Source organism: Saccopteryx leptura, chromosome 2 (assembly GCF_036850995.1).
Source record: "Saccopteryx leptura isolate mSacLep1 chromosome 2, mSacLep1_pri_phased_curated, whole genome shotgun sequence".
Classification (NCBI taxonomy): Eukaryota; Metazoa; Chordata; class Mammalia; order Chiroptera; family Emballonuridae; genus Saccopteryx; species Saccopteryx leptura.
The window spans coordinates 334,153,752-334,172,599 of NC_089504.1; the positions used below are offsets into that span (position 1 = coordinate 334,153,752).

At 37.0% G+C, this 18,848-nt stretch overlaps 1 protein-coding gene across 2 annotated transcripts in view; it reads right to left on the minus strand.

Moving 5' to 3' along the window:
- The window catches only part of GOSR1 (golgi SNAP receptor complex member 1), a 49,183-nt gene that overhangs the window by 20,806 nt on the left and 9,529 nt on the right, over positions 1 to 18,848 (minus strand). For both annotated transcript variants that reach the window (XM_066363583.1, XM_066363582.1), the window contains exons 3-6: positions 18,143 to 18,230; positions 17,713 to 17,820; positions 11,173 to 11,264; positions 8,499 to 8,573 (exon numbers count right to left, since the gene is read on the minus strand). In XM_066363583.1, coding sequence (XP_066219680.1) covers positions 8,499 to 8,573; positions 11,173 to 11,264; positions 17,713 to 17,820; positions 18,143 to 18,230 — 363 coding nt within the window. The remainder of the gene's footprint in view (positions 1 to 8,498; positions 8,574 to 11,172; positions 11,265 to 17,712; positions 17,821 to 18,142; positions 18,231 to 18,848) is intronic.

The following is an 18,848-nucleotide window of genomic DNA, read 5'->3' on the forward strand; positions in this document are numbered from 1 at the left end:
TTGCTGTTCTTAAAAAATGGTATAAAAAAATGAAAATCCTGAAAAACTACCTGAATCATAAAGAACCTATGAAATATTAAGTAAGCAATTTCTAATTTGTTTCTAAAAACTTCTAAAAAATAACTGTGTATCAATATAAGCCAATCAGCTTAGATAAATAAAAATGGAACTCTATTTTTCATTATATTTCCTTCACATACTTACAATTCAGAAAACAATTCTTTAATAAATATAATTAGAAAAATTCAGTAATATTATCAATCATGACATTCATGAAACTATAAAGAATAAAATGACTACTTAGTCTCTCTTATACCCTAGAACAGGCATGGCCAACAGTTTTTGCCCCCAGGCCGGATGAAATATTAATATTAAAAAATGTTAAATAAGCCCTGGCCGGTTGGCTCAGCGGTAGAGCGTCGGCCTGGCATGCGGGGGACCCGGGTTCAATTCCCAGCCAGGGCACATAGGAGAAGCACCCATTTGCTTCTCCACCCTACCCCTCCTTCCTCTCTGTCTCTCTCTTCCCCTCCTGCAGCCAAGGCTCCACTGGAGCAAAGATGGCCCGGGCGCTGGGGATGGCTCCTTGGCCTCTGCCCCAGGCGCTAGAGTGGCTTTGTTCATGGCAGAGCGACGCCCCGGAGGGGCAGAGCATCGCCCCCTGGTGGGCAGAGCATCACCCCTGGTGGGCGTGCCAGGTGGATCCCGGTCTGGCGCATGCGGGAGTCTCTGACTGTCTCTCCCCGTTTCCAGCTTCAGAAAAATACAAAAAAAAAAAAAAAATTAAATACAAAAACAATTCATTTAAGTAAACAAAATTTTATTATGTAATTTTTTATGAATAAATGTAAGTGAAAAAATTTCAATATAATTATTTTAATAAAAATATAATTACATACCGTATAAATATCCAAACTATCGCAATCAATCAGAACAATATTTAATTAATAGAATGAGCTTGAAGGGGTTATATTGCAAATAAAACAATTATTTCGTTTTACAAACAGCCTCGACACGTTTTCAGTTATAAACTGCAGCTATTGTCTATGCTACAGTGCCACATGATTCGGCACACCTGACCACAAAAATAACCAATTTTTTGACCTTGGGTGCGCACTGGCACCCAAACTCCGCCTAAGAATGTGGGTTTCACATCGCCGCTAAACGTCAAACAGTTCATATCGAGTACAGACAAGTACAAAAGTTGTAAATCTTTATAATGGAATTTTTTAAAAAAATAAAGAAGTATCGTGAATCCATTCGACCAATTATTGGAAGTTAACCCTAGATTAGTCACACGTGGCATTCTTTTCTGCGTATCACTATCCTCTTAAATATCTCGATTTCCAATAATCAAAGATGCTTCTGCTTCTGAGCAGCTGAGATTTTAAAGTAGCAGAGAGTATTAAAAATTTAATTGCGGGCCACATAAACTCATTACGTGGGCCATATGTTGGCCATGCCTGCCCTAGAACCCAAGTTGTAGTCAAGGCTCAAGCACTTGGCTGTAGAAACTTGCCTCATGGGGTTGTCATAAGTCTCAAAAGAGATAATGTAAACAAAAGTATCTTGTAAACTGTATAACCTACAGATATGTGGTTGACCTAGATTAAAGCACTTTTATGTCTCATAGTCTCTCTCATGCTCTGTAAACTCCTTTCCCGATTTCAAACATAAATTGCTTATATTTCAGCCTGACCTGTGGCGGCACAGTGGATAAAGTGTCGACCTAGAATGCTGAAGTCGCCAGTTTGAAGCCCTGGGCTTGCCCGGTCAAGGCACATATGGGAGTTGATGCTTTCTGCTCCTCTCCCCTTCTCTCTAAAATGAATAAATTCTTTAAAAAAATTGCTTATATTTCAAAGTCTAGCTCAAAAGTCACAACCATTGTAAAGCCTTCTCCATACCATGTATACATCCAGGCAGAAGCAATTCCTCTTTATATTATGTTTTCACAGCTCTTTGCTCTCCATCAGCTCACTCAAGACTATATAAGCATTTAAGATATGCCAGACATTGTAATATGCACTGGAGTAAAAATATTATTTTTCTTTTCCTTTTTTAAGTGAGAGGAGAGGAGAGGAGATAGAGAGACAGACTCCTGCATGCACCCTGACTGGGATCCACCCACCAACCCCTGTCTGAGGCCGATGCTTGAATCAACTGAGCTATCCTCAGTGCCAGGGGCCAATGCTGGAACCAATCAAGACACAGGCTATGAGAGGGGGAGACAAAGAGAAAGGGGAGAGAAAGGGGAAAGAGAGGGGAGGAGAAGCAGATGGTCACTTCTCATGTGTGCCCTGATTGGGGATCAAACCTGGGACATCTGCATGGTGGGCTTATGCTCTATCCACTGAGCAAACCAGCCAGGGTCAGAGGAAAATGTCTTAAATTTGCAAAATTTAAGTGTTTCCATATACATTATCTCATTTAATGCTTTTTAAAATAAAATCTTTCTGACCTGTGGTGGCGCAGTGGATAAAGCGTCGACCTGGAACTGCTGAGGTCGCCGGTTCGAAACCCTGGGCTTGCCTGGTCAAGGCACATATGGGAGTTGATGCTTCCAGCTCCTCCCCCCTTCTCTCTCTCTCTCTCTGTCTCTCTTCTCTCTCCCTCTCTCTCTCTTCTCTAAAAATGAATAAAAAATAATAAAAAAATAAAAATTAAAAAAAAAATTTTAAAAATAAAATCTTTCACAGGATATCATAATTATATGTTTATTATTTCTCTAACCAGAATAAGTTCCCATGGAGTAGAGACTGAATTTGATTCATCATTTATTCCTTAGAGCAGGGGTTGGGAACCTATGGCTTGCGAGCCAGATGTGGCTCTTTTGATGGCTGCATCTGGCTCACGGACAAATCTTAAAAAACAAACAAAAAAAAAACATTAAAAATATAAAACATTCTCATGTATTACAATCCATTCATTTCCTACCGCTCATGTTCATGGTTGCGAGTGGCTGGAGCTAATCACATCTGTCCTCCGAGACAACACCAAATTTTTATTGGATAATGCATAACGTACATGGTTCATTGTATGGCTCTCACGGAATTACATTTTAAAATATTTGGCGTTCATGGCACTCTCAGCCAAAAAGGTTCCCGACTCCTGCCCTAGAGTCTAGTACAGTGGTTCTGAAAGTGTGCGCCCTAGAAGATTTCCAGGTGCACTCTATGGTATTCCAGAGAAATATGTGCCCGTTGGGGACCAAAAAACCAACATGGTTTTTGGAGTTTAGAGTTTTGGGAGACAGAGGTGTGGGGAATTGGCTGTAGGCTGACAGTCTGCCCAACCCCCCACCTCACCTGTCTGATTAGGTTGCAAAAGGCTGTTAAGCTGTGGTGCTGGATTGTTTACACTACCCGCCATGTTCCCCCGAAAGACTGGAGGCAAGTTTCTTGTACCCTTGGTTTGGTGTCAAGTTAACATGATATGTATGGTGGGGGTTTTCTGCACTCAACACAATTAAGAGTAAAAAGACAGGAATTCTTCAGTGTATTGATGAGGAAATGAGAGTTTGCCTGTCAAATATATGCCCAAACACTGAAGAAATCGCTAGGACACATAAGGCTCATGTTTCTCATAAACACAAGAATGAAAAAATACATTTGTGCCGGGACCTGCCGAATTTACTAAAACTTACTAAGAATGTATCTATCTATATATATACAGATAACATTTTTGTCACTTTTAAATTTTTGAACTTTTAAAAATTCCAGAAAGCGTAACTCAAAAAAATGTAACATAAAAATGTTTTTAATGTCAGAATAAATTTAATTTTGTCATATTTATTTCATTTAATTACCATAAAAAAAGCACACTTGCACTTTATATTTTTTCTTTACTATTTGACTTAATTATTATAACATATTTCTCAGAAATTTGTATATAGTGCGCCTACAATTATTTGTAAGATTTTAAATGCACCCTGACTTCAAAAAGTTTGAGCATCACTGGTCTAGTACAATACCCGGCACACAGAAGACACTCCTTAATAGTTAATAAATGAATAAATAAATAAGACACTTCTTGGAGTAATAAAATAGCAATCAGAATTAACACTGAAATAATCCTTATAAACTTCCAGAGAATGAGGAGGATATATACAGTTGTTCCCCCTTATCCATGGTTTCACTTTCTGTGGTTTCAGTTACCAATGGTCAACCATGATCCAAAAATATTAAATGGAAAATTCCAGAAACAAACAATTCATAAGTTTTAAATTGCACACAGAGTAGCATGATGAAATCTTGCGTTGTTCCACTCTGTCCCACCTGGGATGTGAATTATCCCTTTGTCCAGCAGATCCACGCTGTATGTACTACTCATCCATCAGTCTTCTAGTAGCCATTTGGTTATCAGATTGACTGTCATAGTGTCACAGGGCTTGTGTTCAAGTAGACCTTATTTTACTTAATAATGACCCCAAAGTGCAACAGTAATAACGCTGGCAATTCAGATATGCCAGAAAAAAACCTTAAGTGAAAATGTGAAAGTTCTCAACTTAATAAGGAAAGAAAATAAATTGTATGCTGAAGTTGCTAATATCTATGGTAACAACAAATCTTCTACTTGTGAAATTGTTAAAAAGAAAGAAATGTGTGTTGGTTTTGCTATTGTACTTCAAACTGCAAAACGGGAGGGGAAGAGAGAGACAGAGAGGAAGGGGGGGGGTGTAGAAGCAAATGGGCGCTTCTCCTATGTGCCCTGGCCGGGAATCGAACCCGGGTCCCCCACACGCCAGGCCGACGCTCTACCGCTGAGCCAACCGGCCAGGGCCCACATATATAACTTTTATTTTGTTTTAACTGTTCTGTTTTATTAGTTGTTATTGTTGTAAATCTCTTATTGTGACTAACTTATAAATTACACTTTACTATAGGTATGTATAGGAAAAAAGATAGTATATACATGGTTTGATACTATCCAAGGGTGTCTTGAAAGATATCCTTCATGAATAACACATATCTGGGGAGAGAAAATTCCTCCCAATAGCGAGCACCTGTGAGTCAAGTTTTACTCTTTAACAAAGCCATGTACCAGCTGAAGATGAACTTAATTTCACTACAGTTCCAAGTGAAGGAAAATGAGGGCTGTATAAAAGCTCCTAACTCTGTCATTTCTACTTTGTAAAATTGGACATTATCAAATGAATATAAAAAATAAGCAAAGTATGCTCAGGGTAATACTAATTGCTTTGTCTTCTATTTCAATATGGCAGACAGTTGTACCACTTGAGACAAATGGAACTTTGATAATGTGATTTACTCCATGAATGGAATGATAAATACAGAGTGAAATAATCAAATGCTACCAGTTCTCACAGGCAAAAAAATTCAATTCCTTTAATATAAATGACCCCTGATATATATAAGGGCTCAATCTCAAAATCTTTGCATAGTCCCAAGTTTATGGCTACTACTACTATTACATATAGTTTCTTCCATTAGCTTTCCATTTTTCTATTTAAAGAGCACTGCTTTCTTAGTATCACCTCACTAGTATTACTTTATAATTGTTTTCTCCTTGAAATAATGTTTCACAAAGAAAAAAAGTATAGATATGCATGTTACAAAGTATTTTATGGTAGTTACCAAGTAAATAACAACAAACAGCAAATATGAAGGTAGAAGTGAGGCTGAAGTATAAATCTTGTTGTCCAGATAGGTTAGATGTACTCATTAGCCAACTGACTTCCCCAGTGCCAGTTTCATAACACATAACATTCAAGTTTGTTTCTCAACAAAATTATACACCATGAATCCTTTAGGGTTCATAAATAATTAAGAAAGCTAAAGTCAAATCTTGAATGCTGAGAGTCTACTATGTTATCCCATTCATAGATGTTATAGTATGATCAGTGTTTAATGAAATCAGATGATATTTAGTAAATAATATACTACATACAACTATACCAAAAACTTTTGGGATTTAAAAAAAATCACTCCTTCTAAAGGTCACTAAATTATGGTCATCATTATGTCTCATATTTTTAAAGTATGTTCATAGTCCTTTTATATAAGTTAATAAAATTAGAATTTCATTTCACAAAGATTATTCTGGCATCAAAAGTATTTCAAATTCTATCTAAGAAATGTAAATCGACAGTGTACATACAGTAAAAGGTTTTCTTCTTTACTATTTGCTTTTCTTACTCTTGTAACCCTCATTATGTTCTGCTTTATACAGAAATGCCTCACAGTTTACAAAGCCTTTTATATACACTAACTTAGCAACTCTGTGAAGTAGATTCCACAGAACCATCGTTGAGCGGCAGTGCAGAATTGTAGAAGCAACACAATCTGAGGACCTGGGTTTGAATCTCTAACTGCTCACAAAAATTAGAGGATATTTCAAAATGAACATGAAGCAATAAAATATCCCCTACTTTTTGTGAGCAGTGTATTAGCCACGTGACCTCTAGGAAATGCAGCTAAAAATCATGAAACAAAAAGTGAAATCATTATTAATGTTTTTCAAATGCCTACCTAAAATATTTCCACAATTACAACTTTGAATCACCCAAATAACAAGGCTGCTGAATTAAAAAATTTCAAAATATCAGTAGTCTAAACATAGCTGAAGACAGGTCATAAAAAATATTGTAGGCCTCCAACTGAGAATAATTCTTTACTCATTCATGGACATATTTATACCTAAGTGTATTATTACAATGCTAATATGTCCCCGGTCAGGGCACATACAAGAACCAACCAATGAGTCCACAACTAAATGTAACAGCGAGTTGATGCTTCTCTCTGCCGATCCCTCTCTCTCCCCCAGCCAGTGGTCCCACTCCCTTCCTCTCTCTCTCAAATAAAAATAAAAAACGTATTCAGAAGTTCTGTGTTCTAATATTGAGAGCAACGACTAAGCCCTTGTTTTTAGCCTCAGTAATTCCCCAAATTCATTAGCTAATATTCCATTCAACTTCATCCTATTTCAGGTTCTCTCTGTATAAAATGAGCACATACAAACTTTCTCACAAGAATGCTAAAAGGAATATAAGTATATATAATATTGTCTGAGAAACAAAAACAGAAAATATCTTTTGATTTCTAATCTTCTTGCCATTTCTATAACCTTAAATAATTTAAGCTGTGTGTCCCTGAATTATTGTATCTTTTCCAGTAAACTGGGCAGTATCAAACTCCTAAAAGGCTATCTCTGCATTACTAAAATAATGCAAAACTGCAAGTTTTCATATATAATTCATAATAGACAATGTGTTCTGAAATAATGAAATAAAGGATATTAATGTATATAATTACTGATATATTCTTTTCAATAACAAATCATTCTTAAAGTAATTAAACTACTGCATCTGTTTAATTTTTTTTTGAGGCAATAAAAAAACACCAATTCAATCTAATCCTTATTTTGTGCTACTTCAGAATCTTATTCCTTAAATTATTCTGTATGCCAAGAATAAATTAATATACTTTAAAATGTAATGCAAAAATTCTCTTTATGGTGGTCTTTATCAAATATAAAATGAACCACCAAACCTATGAATAACTACAAACTAAACATACTGTAGGAAAGACTGCCCCCTTGTGCCAATCAATAATATTCAACAGATTAAGAAAGAACACTAAAAACTATCTACACTAGAAGCAGCCAGACTTTTAAAAAGTTCTTGATCTTTCTAAGTTCTGATTTCAAGAGTTCATATTTAAGTGGTAATCCTTAAAGAAAAATAAATAGAACAGTACACTAAGCTCATATAAACATGACTAGTTTGACATTCAGCAGCAAATATCAACATAATTCATTACATTTAACTATCATGCATACTAGCTGCTCACATGCTCAGAGGCTGAGCTCAAAGAGATAATTTTCTGATCCTTAAGTTCTATAACAAAATATAGAGAAAATAATTAAAGAAATCAGTATATATCAAAGAAAAAAAAGATGAAGTAGAGACAGAGTATGGTGACTAGCTTTAAAATATATCTCTATAACTATATACCTAGATAGATGGATAATATCTACATATAACTATATATAGTTATAGATATATATATATAGTTCATCTAAGTTTTTAGGCATTTTCTTTTGCATTCTTAGAAAATAAGATTTTTTGTGGATTTGCTGAATAGTTATTTACTCTTTCTAATGTTTCTTGACATATGTAAAAGTTATCAGGCCATTCAAACATAAATTATCAATATTATTACTAATAACCTAGAGAAGTAGAAAAAGTATTAGAGCAATAAACTTGCTAAAGAAAAAAGAAACAGGCAATAAAAGACATATTTCAGATAACAATTAAATGATGTGAATGTAGATATTTTTATATTGACAGCCTCTTTCCTAATTATTGTCAAAACAGTTGCAATTCCATTTCTACTGAGCAGGGTCAATCAAAAAAATTAAATGAATTAGCAGTGATAAAGCAATTACTATAATAAACACGATAAAAATTTCTTGTAAGTGAATAAATTAATAAGTATGGGAAACTACACAGTATGCATACATTCAGCAATACTTACTTTCGAAGGTGCTCATGTTCTTTCAAAAATAGTTCAGTTCTTCTGTTGTTTACTCCAGACCCACTTTTATATGACCTAGAACAAAATAGAGAACATTTAAGAATATTTTTTGGCAGATAACTGCAAATAAAAAGAAAAAAAAAGAAAAAGAGAAGAAAAAAAGATTAAGTGACTTAACTCTAGTAATATAATATACAAAGTGGACAAATTGAGCCTCTCCATAGTTTTAAATGAACAATTAACATGCACATTTCTTTTCATTGCTTTCTAAAAATGACATCTACTATAAATAAATATGAATGTCTCTTTCTCATTTAGGCCTAAGAGTTTATTATTTTTCACCAATATAATCCAACATTATTAAACAATCAAAAATCTTATTTTTCCTTTCTTTGTCTGTTATCTCCTATATCTTTATTTTCTCCATGTGGAAGTAAAACTTTGGACAGATTATTACATAGCACATGGGGTGGGAAAGCTACTGAAATGGAATGGTTCCTTCACAATGGCACATGCAGTCCACCAACTACAGCCTAAGGAGCACCAAGATGAAGGTAAAGATCTGCCAGTTTCGGCATACTTAAGGATTTCTATCTTAGTCTTAAGCATGTTGAACTTTACAATATGTCTTGTATCATTACTATTAACACTTACATATTTCTGTTCTTTACTTACCATAAAAGTATCAAAAACAAAATTAAACATTTAAGTGACGGCACATATACTGCAGTAGGACAAAAGAGGGTCACGCTGCTAAAACTCAACTCCTGGCTGAGAGGCAGTGCTAATACACAGAGCACAGAGGGAAAGAAAACACCAGGAAAAGCAGAATGTTATAACTAAGGACACACAGGACTTGGATGACTGATGGTTTGGATTTAATTCTTTATTCCATCACTTACTAGCCAGTTAACCATCGTAGATAAGACTCTTAGAACCTACTTTTATAAAACAGAATAATTGTTATAAATACCAAAAGATTATATGAAACCAAAAAAGTGGTATGTAATTGCAAAAAACTTGAAAATGTCACTTATCACTTCTATATCTTATCTCATTAATTATATTCTCATATGGATTTGATTATGTGCCTTACTACTTACTCTCTAACACCTAGATTATAAACTAAAAGGCCAAGTTGGTCTTTTCATTTCTATCTTTTACTGTGACTGCATAGTGTTTTACTCATGGTTGGCATTTAGGAAATAGTTTAATGAACAGATGAACATGTTTCTTTCATGATCATCTGTCAGAAAGCAAGTTCTTACACGGGCTGTATTCTAGTAATTTCCACAAGCTGTGGGGACACTAAATGCCTACATATTAAAGCCTGTCCCCTACAGGGTCCTCAATGCATTCCTTAATAGATATACATAAATAAACTGTACAGAAATTAAGCAATAGATTTACATGTTCCTGAGAGTAAAAATATCACAAAAATTCTTAATTATGGCAAAAATGTTTAGTTTATTTACTTCTGTATGTTACAAAAGTACATTATGACTAACCATAAAAGAAACATAGCTAAAACCAAGACAAATAGTAAAAATTATTTTTCCAAGATAATTTCTAGAGGTAGAAATATAACTTTGATGGCTAGAAAATCCTGAGTTAGAGTTCTGAATGCAATGAGTATTGCTTTATTTCTGTTGCAAAACTGTCTAACCTTTACAACAAAATAAATGGTGTCGAGGAAAATGTTTTCAGAGCACACATGACTTACATCAGTTTGTGAAACATAAGCTTCATACTTACTTATGACATATATACATAAAATTATCACAAGAGCAACAATGATAGGTAGGCATCAATGACAGGCCCAAGTGGGAAGTCCTCAGATTTAATTAGATGCCCAATGGCTTCCGCCTTGTCAGTTGTGTTCAGTGGTGAAAAAAATGTCAAAATGTATATGAAATGACAGAATATGCCCTGGCTGGACAGCTCAATTGGTTAGAGCATCATCCCGAAGCGCAGAGGTTGCCAGTTCAATCCCGGGTCAGGGTACATACAGGAAGAGATTGATGTTCCTGTTTTTTTCTCTTTTCCTTCCTCTCTCATTAAAATCAATAAATAAGAATTAAAAAAAACAAAAACAAAGAAATACTAGAATATATTATTGAAGGTGAGGTAAAGGGATGTAAGAAAAGAATAAATCTTTAAAATTATGGATTGAGATCAGAATAAAAATGCTGAGTCCATAAATAATTTTACATAAGACTACAAGTTTATATAAAATCTGGAAAAAACAGATATTTCAGATTCCAGGAAAGTAAAAACTACTTTGATAGCTTCCTGAATACATAACTGTAGGGGCACTGGAGAGGGTAGAGAAATGGGTAATAATCAGGAAGAAAAACAAAGAGAGTTTCAGTTACTAATGTTATACTTCTTAACGTGGGTGGTAGGAGATCAGAAAAAAACTCATGAAGATATCTAAGATGGACTTTGAATTAAGACAGGGAAGTCAAGTTTGGCAGGAGTCAATGATAAAGCTGGGGAAGCTGGAGTTAAGATCAGCAAAGTAAACTAGGGCCATATTATTGCAGCAATGTTTAAAGAACAGTGAATGGAAGTGAGAAATCTTGAAATCTAAACCATGATTCTTTTCAATTTGCTATACTCTAAATCTAAATCTGAACAAACATCCTACAAAATAAAATAAAAGGTAACTTACTCAATATCCTTTCGTACTGATCCCATGAGATTCTCCCTTTCCCGTACTGCCACAAAGTTTGCTTTGGTTTTATGGAATTCATGTGTATAATCCTGCAATAAATCAATATCCAGTCTCAACGTAAGCTGATTATATTATACATTTCATCTTACTGAACCAATTATGTATTGTCATCATATTATAAACTTCTGTCAAGAAAACTGCTATTTAAGAAATCAGATGTGAGAAAAAAAAAAGAAATCAAACTGCCAAAAGGTAAAAACAATGTTATAATCAGTTTCCTGAAGAGTAACTAAATTTTTTAAATGAAAACAATTCAGTGGTAGGCTAACAGTGCTATGAAATCACTATTCCTTGCATCTTTTACCTTATCTTATGAGAAAGAATTGTAAATTAAAATATAATCATAAGATAAAATGACTTCAAATAGCCTATGATAAAACTTAAGGGGCTCTTTCTACTCATTAACGCACCCAATGGGTTTATTTTCAAATTTCATCCTTTTGGAACAATCCAGAGATATACTTAATTCTTAAGCCAATCAAAGGAAGAACAGAACTGAGAATTGTAAAGAACAAAATAAGCAGCCCTGGCCGGTTGGCTCAGCGGTAGAGCATCGGCCTGGCATGCCGGGGACCCGGGTTCGATTCCTGGCCAGGGCACATAGGAGAAGCGCCCATTTGCTTCTCCACCCCCACCCCCTCCTTCCTCTCTGTCTCTCTCTTCCCCTCCTGCAGCCAAGGCTCCATTGGAGCAAAGATGGCCTGGGCGCTGGGGATGGCTCCTTGGCCTCTGCCCCAGGCGCTAGAGTGGCTCTGGTTGCGGCAGAGCGCCCCCCCCCCCCAGGGGCAGAGCATCGCCCCTGGTGGGCGTGCCGGGTGGATCCCGGTCCGGCGCATGCGGGAGTCTGTCTGACTGTCTCTCCCCGTTTCCAGCTTCAGAAAAATACAAAAAAAAAAAAAAAAAAAAAGAACAAAATAAGCTTTAAATATTTTCCTTTCTTTTTCTACTACCATATTTTAAAGCTATTAAGGAGTACTCATTACATTTTAAAATCAGAGAAGTATAAAGGCGAAAATCATAATTCCATCACATGGCGAGAATACTGAAAAAGCATTAAAAGGAATAAAAAGTAAAAACCATCCTGCTCCACAGTTTATAACATTATCACTTCAATCTTCTTTCAGGAAATATGTTGTTGTTGTTTTTTGTTTGTTTTTTTCTTTTTTTTTTTCTGAAGCTGGAAACGGGGAGAGACAGTCAGACAGACTCCCGCATGCGCCCGACCGGGATCCACCCGGCACGACCACCAGGGGCGATGCTCTGCCCACCAGGGGGCGATGCTCTACCCCTCCGGGGCGTCGCTCTGCCGCGACCAGAGCCACTCTAGCGCCTGGGGCAGAGGCCAAGGAGCCATCCCCAGCGCCCTGGCCATCCTTGCTCCAATGGAGCCTTGGCTGCGGGAGGGGAAGAGAGAGACAGAGAAGACGGAGGGGGGGGGTAGAGAAGCAAATGGGCGCTTCTCCTATGTGCCCTGGCCGGGAATCGAACCCGGTTCCCCCGCACGCCAGGCTGACGCTCTACCGCTGAGCCAACCGGCCAAGGCCAGGAAATATGTTTTTGCATATACAAGCTTATCTATTATTTCATTTATGCTAAAGAAATCATACTACATTCTGCTGTACACCTGTTTTTTTTGTAGTTCATAAAATATCAAATAAACTTTCCATATTAGCAAATAGAAATTGACATTGTTTTTCATAGCTATCTAGAATTCTATCTTATGACTATCATAATTTAATAAATTGCCTAGTGATGAACATTTTAGTTGCTTTATTTGCTGTTGAAAAATGCCACAATAGGCCCTGACTGATTGGCTCAGAGGTAGAGCATCAATCCGACATGTGGAAGTCCTGGGTTCGATTCCCTGTCAGGGCACACAGAAGAGGCGACCATCTGCTTCTCCCCTTTTCTCCCTTCTCTCTCTCTCTCCCTCTCTCTTTCTCTCTCTCTCTTTCTCTCCCCCGCAACCATGGCTCAACTGATTTGAGCATGTTGGTCCTGGGCACTGAGGATGGCTCCATCCAGCCTCCTCCTCAGGTGCTAAAAATAGTTCGGTTGTAAGCTACCCTAGATGGGCAGAGCATTGCCTTCAGACTGGGTTACCAGGTGGATCCCAATCTGGGCACATGTGGGTGTCTCTGTATCTCCCCTACTCCCATTTTAAAATAAAAAAAGAAGATGAAAAAGAAAAATGTCATAATAGGCCCTGGCCAGTTCGCTCAGTTGGTAGAGTATCCTTCTAAAATGCCAATGTGGTAGGTTGAATCCCTAGTCAGGGCACATACGGGAAGCAGCCAATGAATGCACAATTAAGTGGAACAACAAATGAATGCTTCTCTCTCTCTCCCCCCAACTCCTTGCTGTCATTAAAAAAAAAAAAAAATCAATCAATTTAAAAAATGCCACATTTTCCTGTAATACATTTTGTTAAACTCTCTCTCATTAAAGTGTATTTAAAGAATAAACGCAGCCCTGGCTGGTTGGGTCAGTGGTAGAGTGTCGGCCTGGTGTGCGGGAGTCCCGGGTTCGATTCCCGGCCAGGGCACACAGGAGAAGTGTCCATCTGCTTCTCCACCCCTCCCCCTCTCCTTCCTCTCTGTCTCTCTCTTCCCCTCCCGCAGCCAAGCCTCCACTGGAGCAAAGTTGGCCTGGGTGCTGAGGATGACTCCATGGCCTCTGCCTCAGGTGCTAGAATGGCTCCACTTGTAACGGAGCAACACCTCAGATGGGCATAGCACTGCCCCCTATTGGGCATGTCAGGTGGATCCCAGTCTGATGCATGTGGGAGTCTGTCTCTCTGCCTCCCTGCTTTGTACTTCAGAAAAAAAAAAAAAAAAAAAAAAAAGAATAATAACTGGATCAAAGAATCTTACATTTAAATCAGACTGGCTTGACCTGTGGTGGCACAGTGAACCAACCTGGAAAACTGAGCTCGCTGGTTTGAAAGCTCACCTGGTCAAGCAAGGCACATATAGGAGTTGATGCTTCCTGTCACCCCACCCCCTAACCTCTCTCCTCTTTATCTAAAAATGAGTAAGTAAATTCTAAATAAATAAATCAGATTGTAATTTATGTTCCCAGAAAAACAGATGAATGTCCATTTTCCTACTCTTGTCAATAATAGGTTACAAATGTTTCAAGATTTACCAATTTGACAGGCTGAAAAATCATGTCTCATTGATTTTTGTATTTTTATTTGGGATGCAGCTGAACATCTTTTTATGGTTTTGGCTACTCATTTTCTGTACACAAGTTTGTATCATTTGTCCATTTTCATATTAGGTTGTCTTTTTCTTATTTCCATTATGTCTCTGCATATTAGACAAAGTAGTTGTTATAGTTTCTGGTATTAAGTCTTGCTTAAAAAGTCCTTTACTACTCCAAATGTATAATTTCACCCATATTTTATTCTGAACTTTTATGGTTTCTTTGTCTACATATAAATCTTTGATTCATTTGGAATTTTTCTAGATGGAAGAAATGAGACAGAATTTGAGGTTTGGTTTTTTTCCTCCCAAAATAAGTAGCCAACTGTTACAGCTCTATTTATTTTATAATCTCTTTCTACTGATTTAAAATACTACCTTTATGCTAAAATTAAATTTCCATGCATATGTGGATCTATAAAAAGAAAACTATTCTTTGTTTGCTTTTTTTTAAAATTTATTTTAGAAAGGAGAGAGAGAGGGAGACAGAGAGAGAGAGGAGAGAAAGACCGAGAGAGAGAGAAGGGGGGAGGAGCAGGAAGCATCAACTCCCATATGTGCCTTGACCAGGCAAGCCCAGGGTTTCGAACCGGCAACCTCAGCATTTCCAGGTCGACGCTTTATCCACTGCGCCACCACAGGTCAGGCCAAGAAAACTATTCTTAAAAAGAGAAACGGTCTCTTTTTCTCTAGAATTAAACTGTCTTAATTATTATAACTTTTTCACAGGTTTTAATATCTGATAGAACTAAGCATCCTTTACTACATATCATTATATTTACATGTTTTTTCCTGGTTATTCTTGTATATCTATGATTCCAAATAAACTCTGGTGTCATTTTGCCAACTAAAAAAATTGAAACCTGGTATCATTTTGCCAATTAAAAAATATTAAACAAATAAATTTATTATTACTACTATTTTATTTTTCAATTTTTTGTTGAATTTATTGGGGTAACTTTGGTTAATAAAATTATACAGGTTGCAGGTGTACAATTCTATAATACATTATCTGTCTATTGCATTGTATGTTCACCATCCCAACAAATTTTTTTAAAGAAGTTTTTCAGAATTCTGTGTTTGCTTGTTTGTTTTTTGGTAGATTGATTTTAGAGAGACAGAGAGAGGAAGGTAGGGAGATGGAGAGAGATGGAAGGAGATGGAGAGGGAGGGAGAGGAGAGGGAAGGAGAGGGAAGGAGAGAGAAGGAGATATAGGGAGGGAGAGGGGTAACATAGGGAGGGAGAGAGAGGGAGAAGAAGGGAAAGGAGAGAGGAGAGGAGAAGTGTGAAGGGAGAAGGGAAGGGGAGAGGGGAGAGGGGAAAGGGGAGAATTCATTTGTTATTCCTCTTAGTTGTGCATTCACTGGTTGCTTCCTCTATGTGCCCTGACTGGGGATCGAACCTGCTAACTATGGCGTTTTGGGATGATGCTCGTAACCAACTGAGTTAACTGGCCAGGGCCAGGAAACAAATAAATTTAAAAACTTATTTCCATTGGGAAAGCATTCAATTTATAGGTTAATTTAGAGAGAAATCTTCCCATCCAAAAGCAGAATAAATCTTTTACATTCCTCAGTAAAGTTTTATACATATGAGTCCTATACATTCATTCTTATTAAATTACATATAAAGATTTTATAGTTTCTTCCACTGTATTTTCTTTTTTTTTTTTTTACAGGGACAGAGAGAGAGTCAGAGAGAGGGATAGACAGGGACAGACAGACAGGACCTGAGAGTGATGAGAAGCATCAATCATCAGTTTTTCATTGCGACACCTTAGTTGTTCATTGATTGCTTTCTCATATGTGCCTTGACCACGGGCCTTCAGCAGACCGAGTAACCCCTTGCTCGAGCCAGCGACCTCGGGTCCAAGCTGGTGAGCTTTTGCTCAAATCAGATGAGCCCGCGCTCAAGCTGGTGACCTCGGGGTCTCGAACCTGGGTCTTCTGCGTCCCAGTCCTACCCTCTATCCACTGCTCCACCACCTGGTCAGACCCACTGTACTTTCTAACAGGTTATTGTTTATATGAAAAAAATTACTTGCTTTTATATATTAATTCTGTGATCTACTATCACGCTGAAATTTGTTTCTAACTTTTTTTTAGTTTTCTTGGTTGTATTAGCTATATAACCTTACATTGCCACATAATACAAATTTTGTCTCTTCCTTTTATCTAATTTCTTTTTATTTTTAATTGCACCACAAAGCATTTCCAAAATATTCTTGTCTTTTTTCCCTTTAATGGAAATGCTTTTAGTGCTCTATTATTAAGCATGATGCTAACTTTTCAACTGAAATATACATTTTTGCATTAGGCAACTAAAGTATCCCTCTATTCCTATTTTTAACAAGTTTTTAAAATTAGAAATGGTTGCTGAATTTTTTCATTAAGAAAGAAGACTCATGGCCCTGGCCAGTTGGCTCAGTGGTAGAGTGTCGGCCTGGCGTGCAGAAGTCCCGGGTTCAATTCCTGGCCAGGGCACACAGGAGAAGCGCCCATCTGCTTCTCCACCCCTCCCCCTCTCCTTCCTCTCTGTCTCTCTCTTCCCCTCCCGCAGCCGAGGCTCCATTGGAGCAAAGATGGCCCGGGCGCTGGGGATGGCTCCTTGGCCTCTGCCCCAGGCGCTAGAGTGGCTCTGGCCTCAACAGAGCGACGCCCCGGAGGGGCAGAGCATCGCCCCCTGGTGGGCGTGCCGGGTGGATCCCGGTCGGGCGCATGCGGGAGTCTGTCTGACTGTCTCTCCCCGTTTCCAGCTTCAGAAAAAAAAAAAAGGAAGAAAGAAAGAAAGAAGACTCACCTTCCTAATTATATACTATATATTAATTCTCCATACATAAAATTTTTAGAGTTTGTTTCACTTTGTTGTTATACTTTTAATGTTTTCTCCAACAATACACTAAATTACTCCTCTTCCATGTTATATTTGAAGCTTAATGAAGGCTAAACCACCATATTACTGCCTATGCATGACCAGTGGCTATTTTGCTGTTACAGTTAGTTAGCAAGGTTTCCCACAAAATATTTGTCTACTGATGAATATTATTAAATTTTACCAGGCAAAATCAAGAGCTATTAGATATTAAGACATTTTCAGAATTTAATAATAGGAAGGAAGAAAAGTAAAACAGGACAAACTTTTATAGCATAGCACTTATCCTCTCAGAAGATCTTCCCCTTTGTTCTCTTAACTACATGAACATACATTGTACTCAAGGATTTAAAAAACCACAACAACAACAACATAAAAATCTCAAGCCTAATGGATTACCTGCAGTATGTCTCTATGTCGCTGCAATGTGTGCATCAGCGCTGCGTTCAAGGAGGGGACACCCGCACTGTTGGTATATTCCGCCATTTTATCATTTACTCCTGTAAGCTAAAACAGAAAAATGTATAAAATATTTTACAAAGCACTATAAAGTGATAATTTGCCTGTTTGTTCTTTGACTAACAGCAAAAACAAACCAAAACAAGAAGATTCTAGGCAAGTATTCAGTACTTTTGTCAACTAATACATAAGAGCTAAAATAACCCTCGTAGGACTGGGGAACGCTATCATCAAAATTCAAGTGGCCTGGGAAGGATACATCACAATGAAAGGTGACTTCAATAAATACTTCTGCATTAATAGAATCTAGTACCACAGCTAACAAGTCCACAGTTATTAGCAAAATAACCATTTAACAGAAAGTGCTTACCCTTGCCAAAAGCTGTTCAATTTCAATTGCCATTGTTTCAAACATTCTGTCTTGGCTTGATCCATTTAAAAGAGGTGTTGTATCAGAGCTAAAGAGTTTAAATAAAGAAAATACATTACTTAAACCTAAACCTTTAAAACACACTTAAAATAATAACACAATTATTCTTAAAGAGGTCAAGTAGAATCCGAGATATTCTGTTTTTAAAAAGCTGATTTTTATGTTGTTTTCCTATAAAGATCACACATATCATTAATATTAAATTCATTATATGAATATAAAATTTTCCCAAGCTTTAATAAATCCAGTCTTAGCAATGTAACGAAATTCTAAATGCTTGTTTACCATTTCCCAAATAAAAGTAACTTAAGCTATGATAGTGCTTACTTTTCTGAAATAAAACTGTAGAACTATGCAAGACAGTATATAAGAGGAGCCATAAAATGTATTAGAAATAATGCAATAGGATCTATCAGAAATAAACTTTTTTTCTTTTTTAATTAAAAAAATTTTTTTAAGCGAGATAGAGAGACATCTGCATGTGCCCTGACGGGGATCCACCTAGCAAACCCTGTCTGGGGCTGATACTCTGCCTACCTGAGGCCATGCTCACAACCAAGCTATTTTTAGAGCCTGAGGCAGAGGCTCCACGGAGCCAAGAAAAAAGCTTTTAAATTTTTACGCCAAAGCAATGGTCGTTTAGACC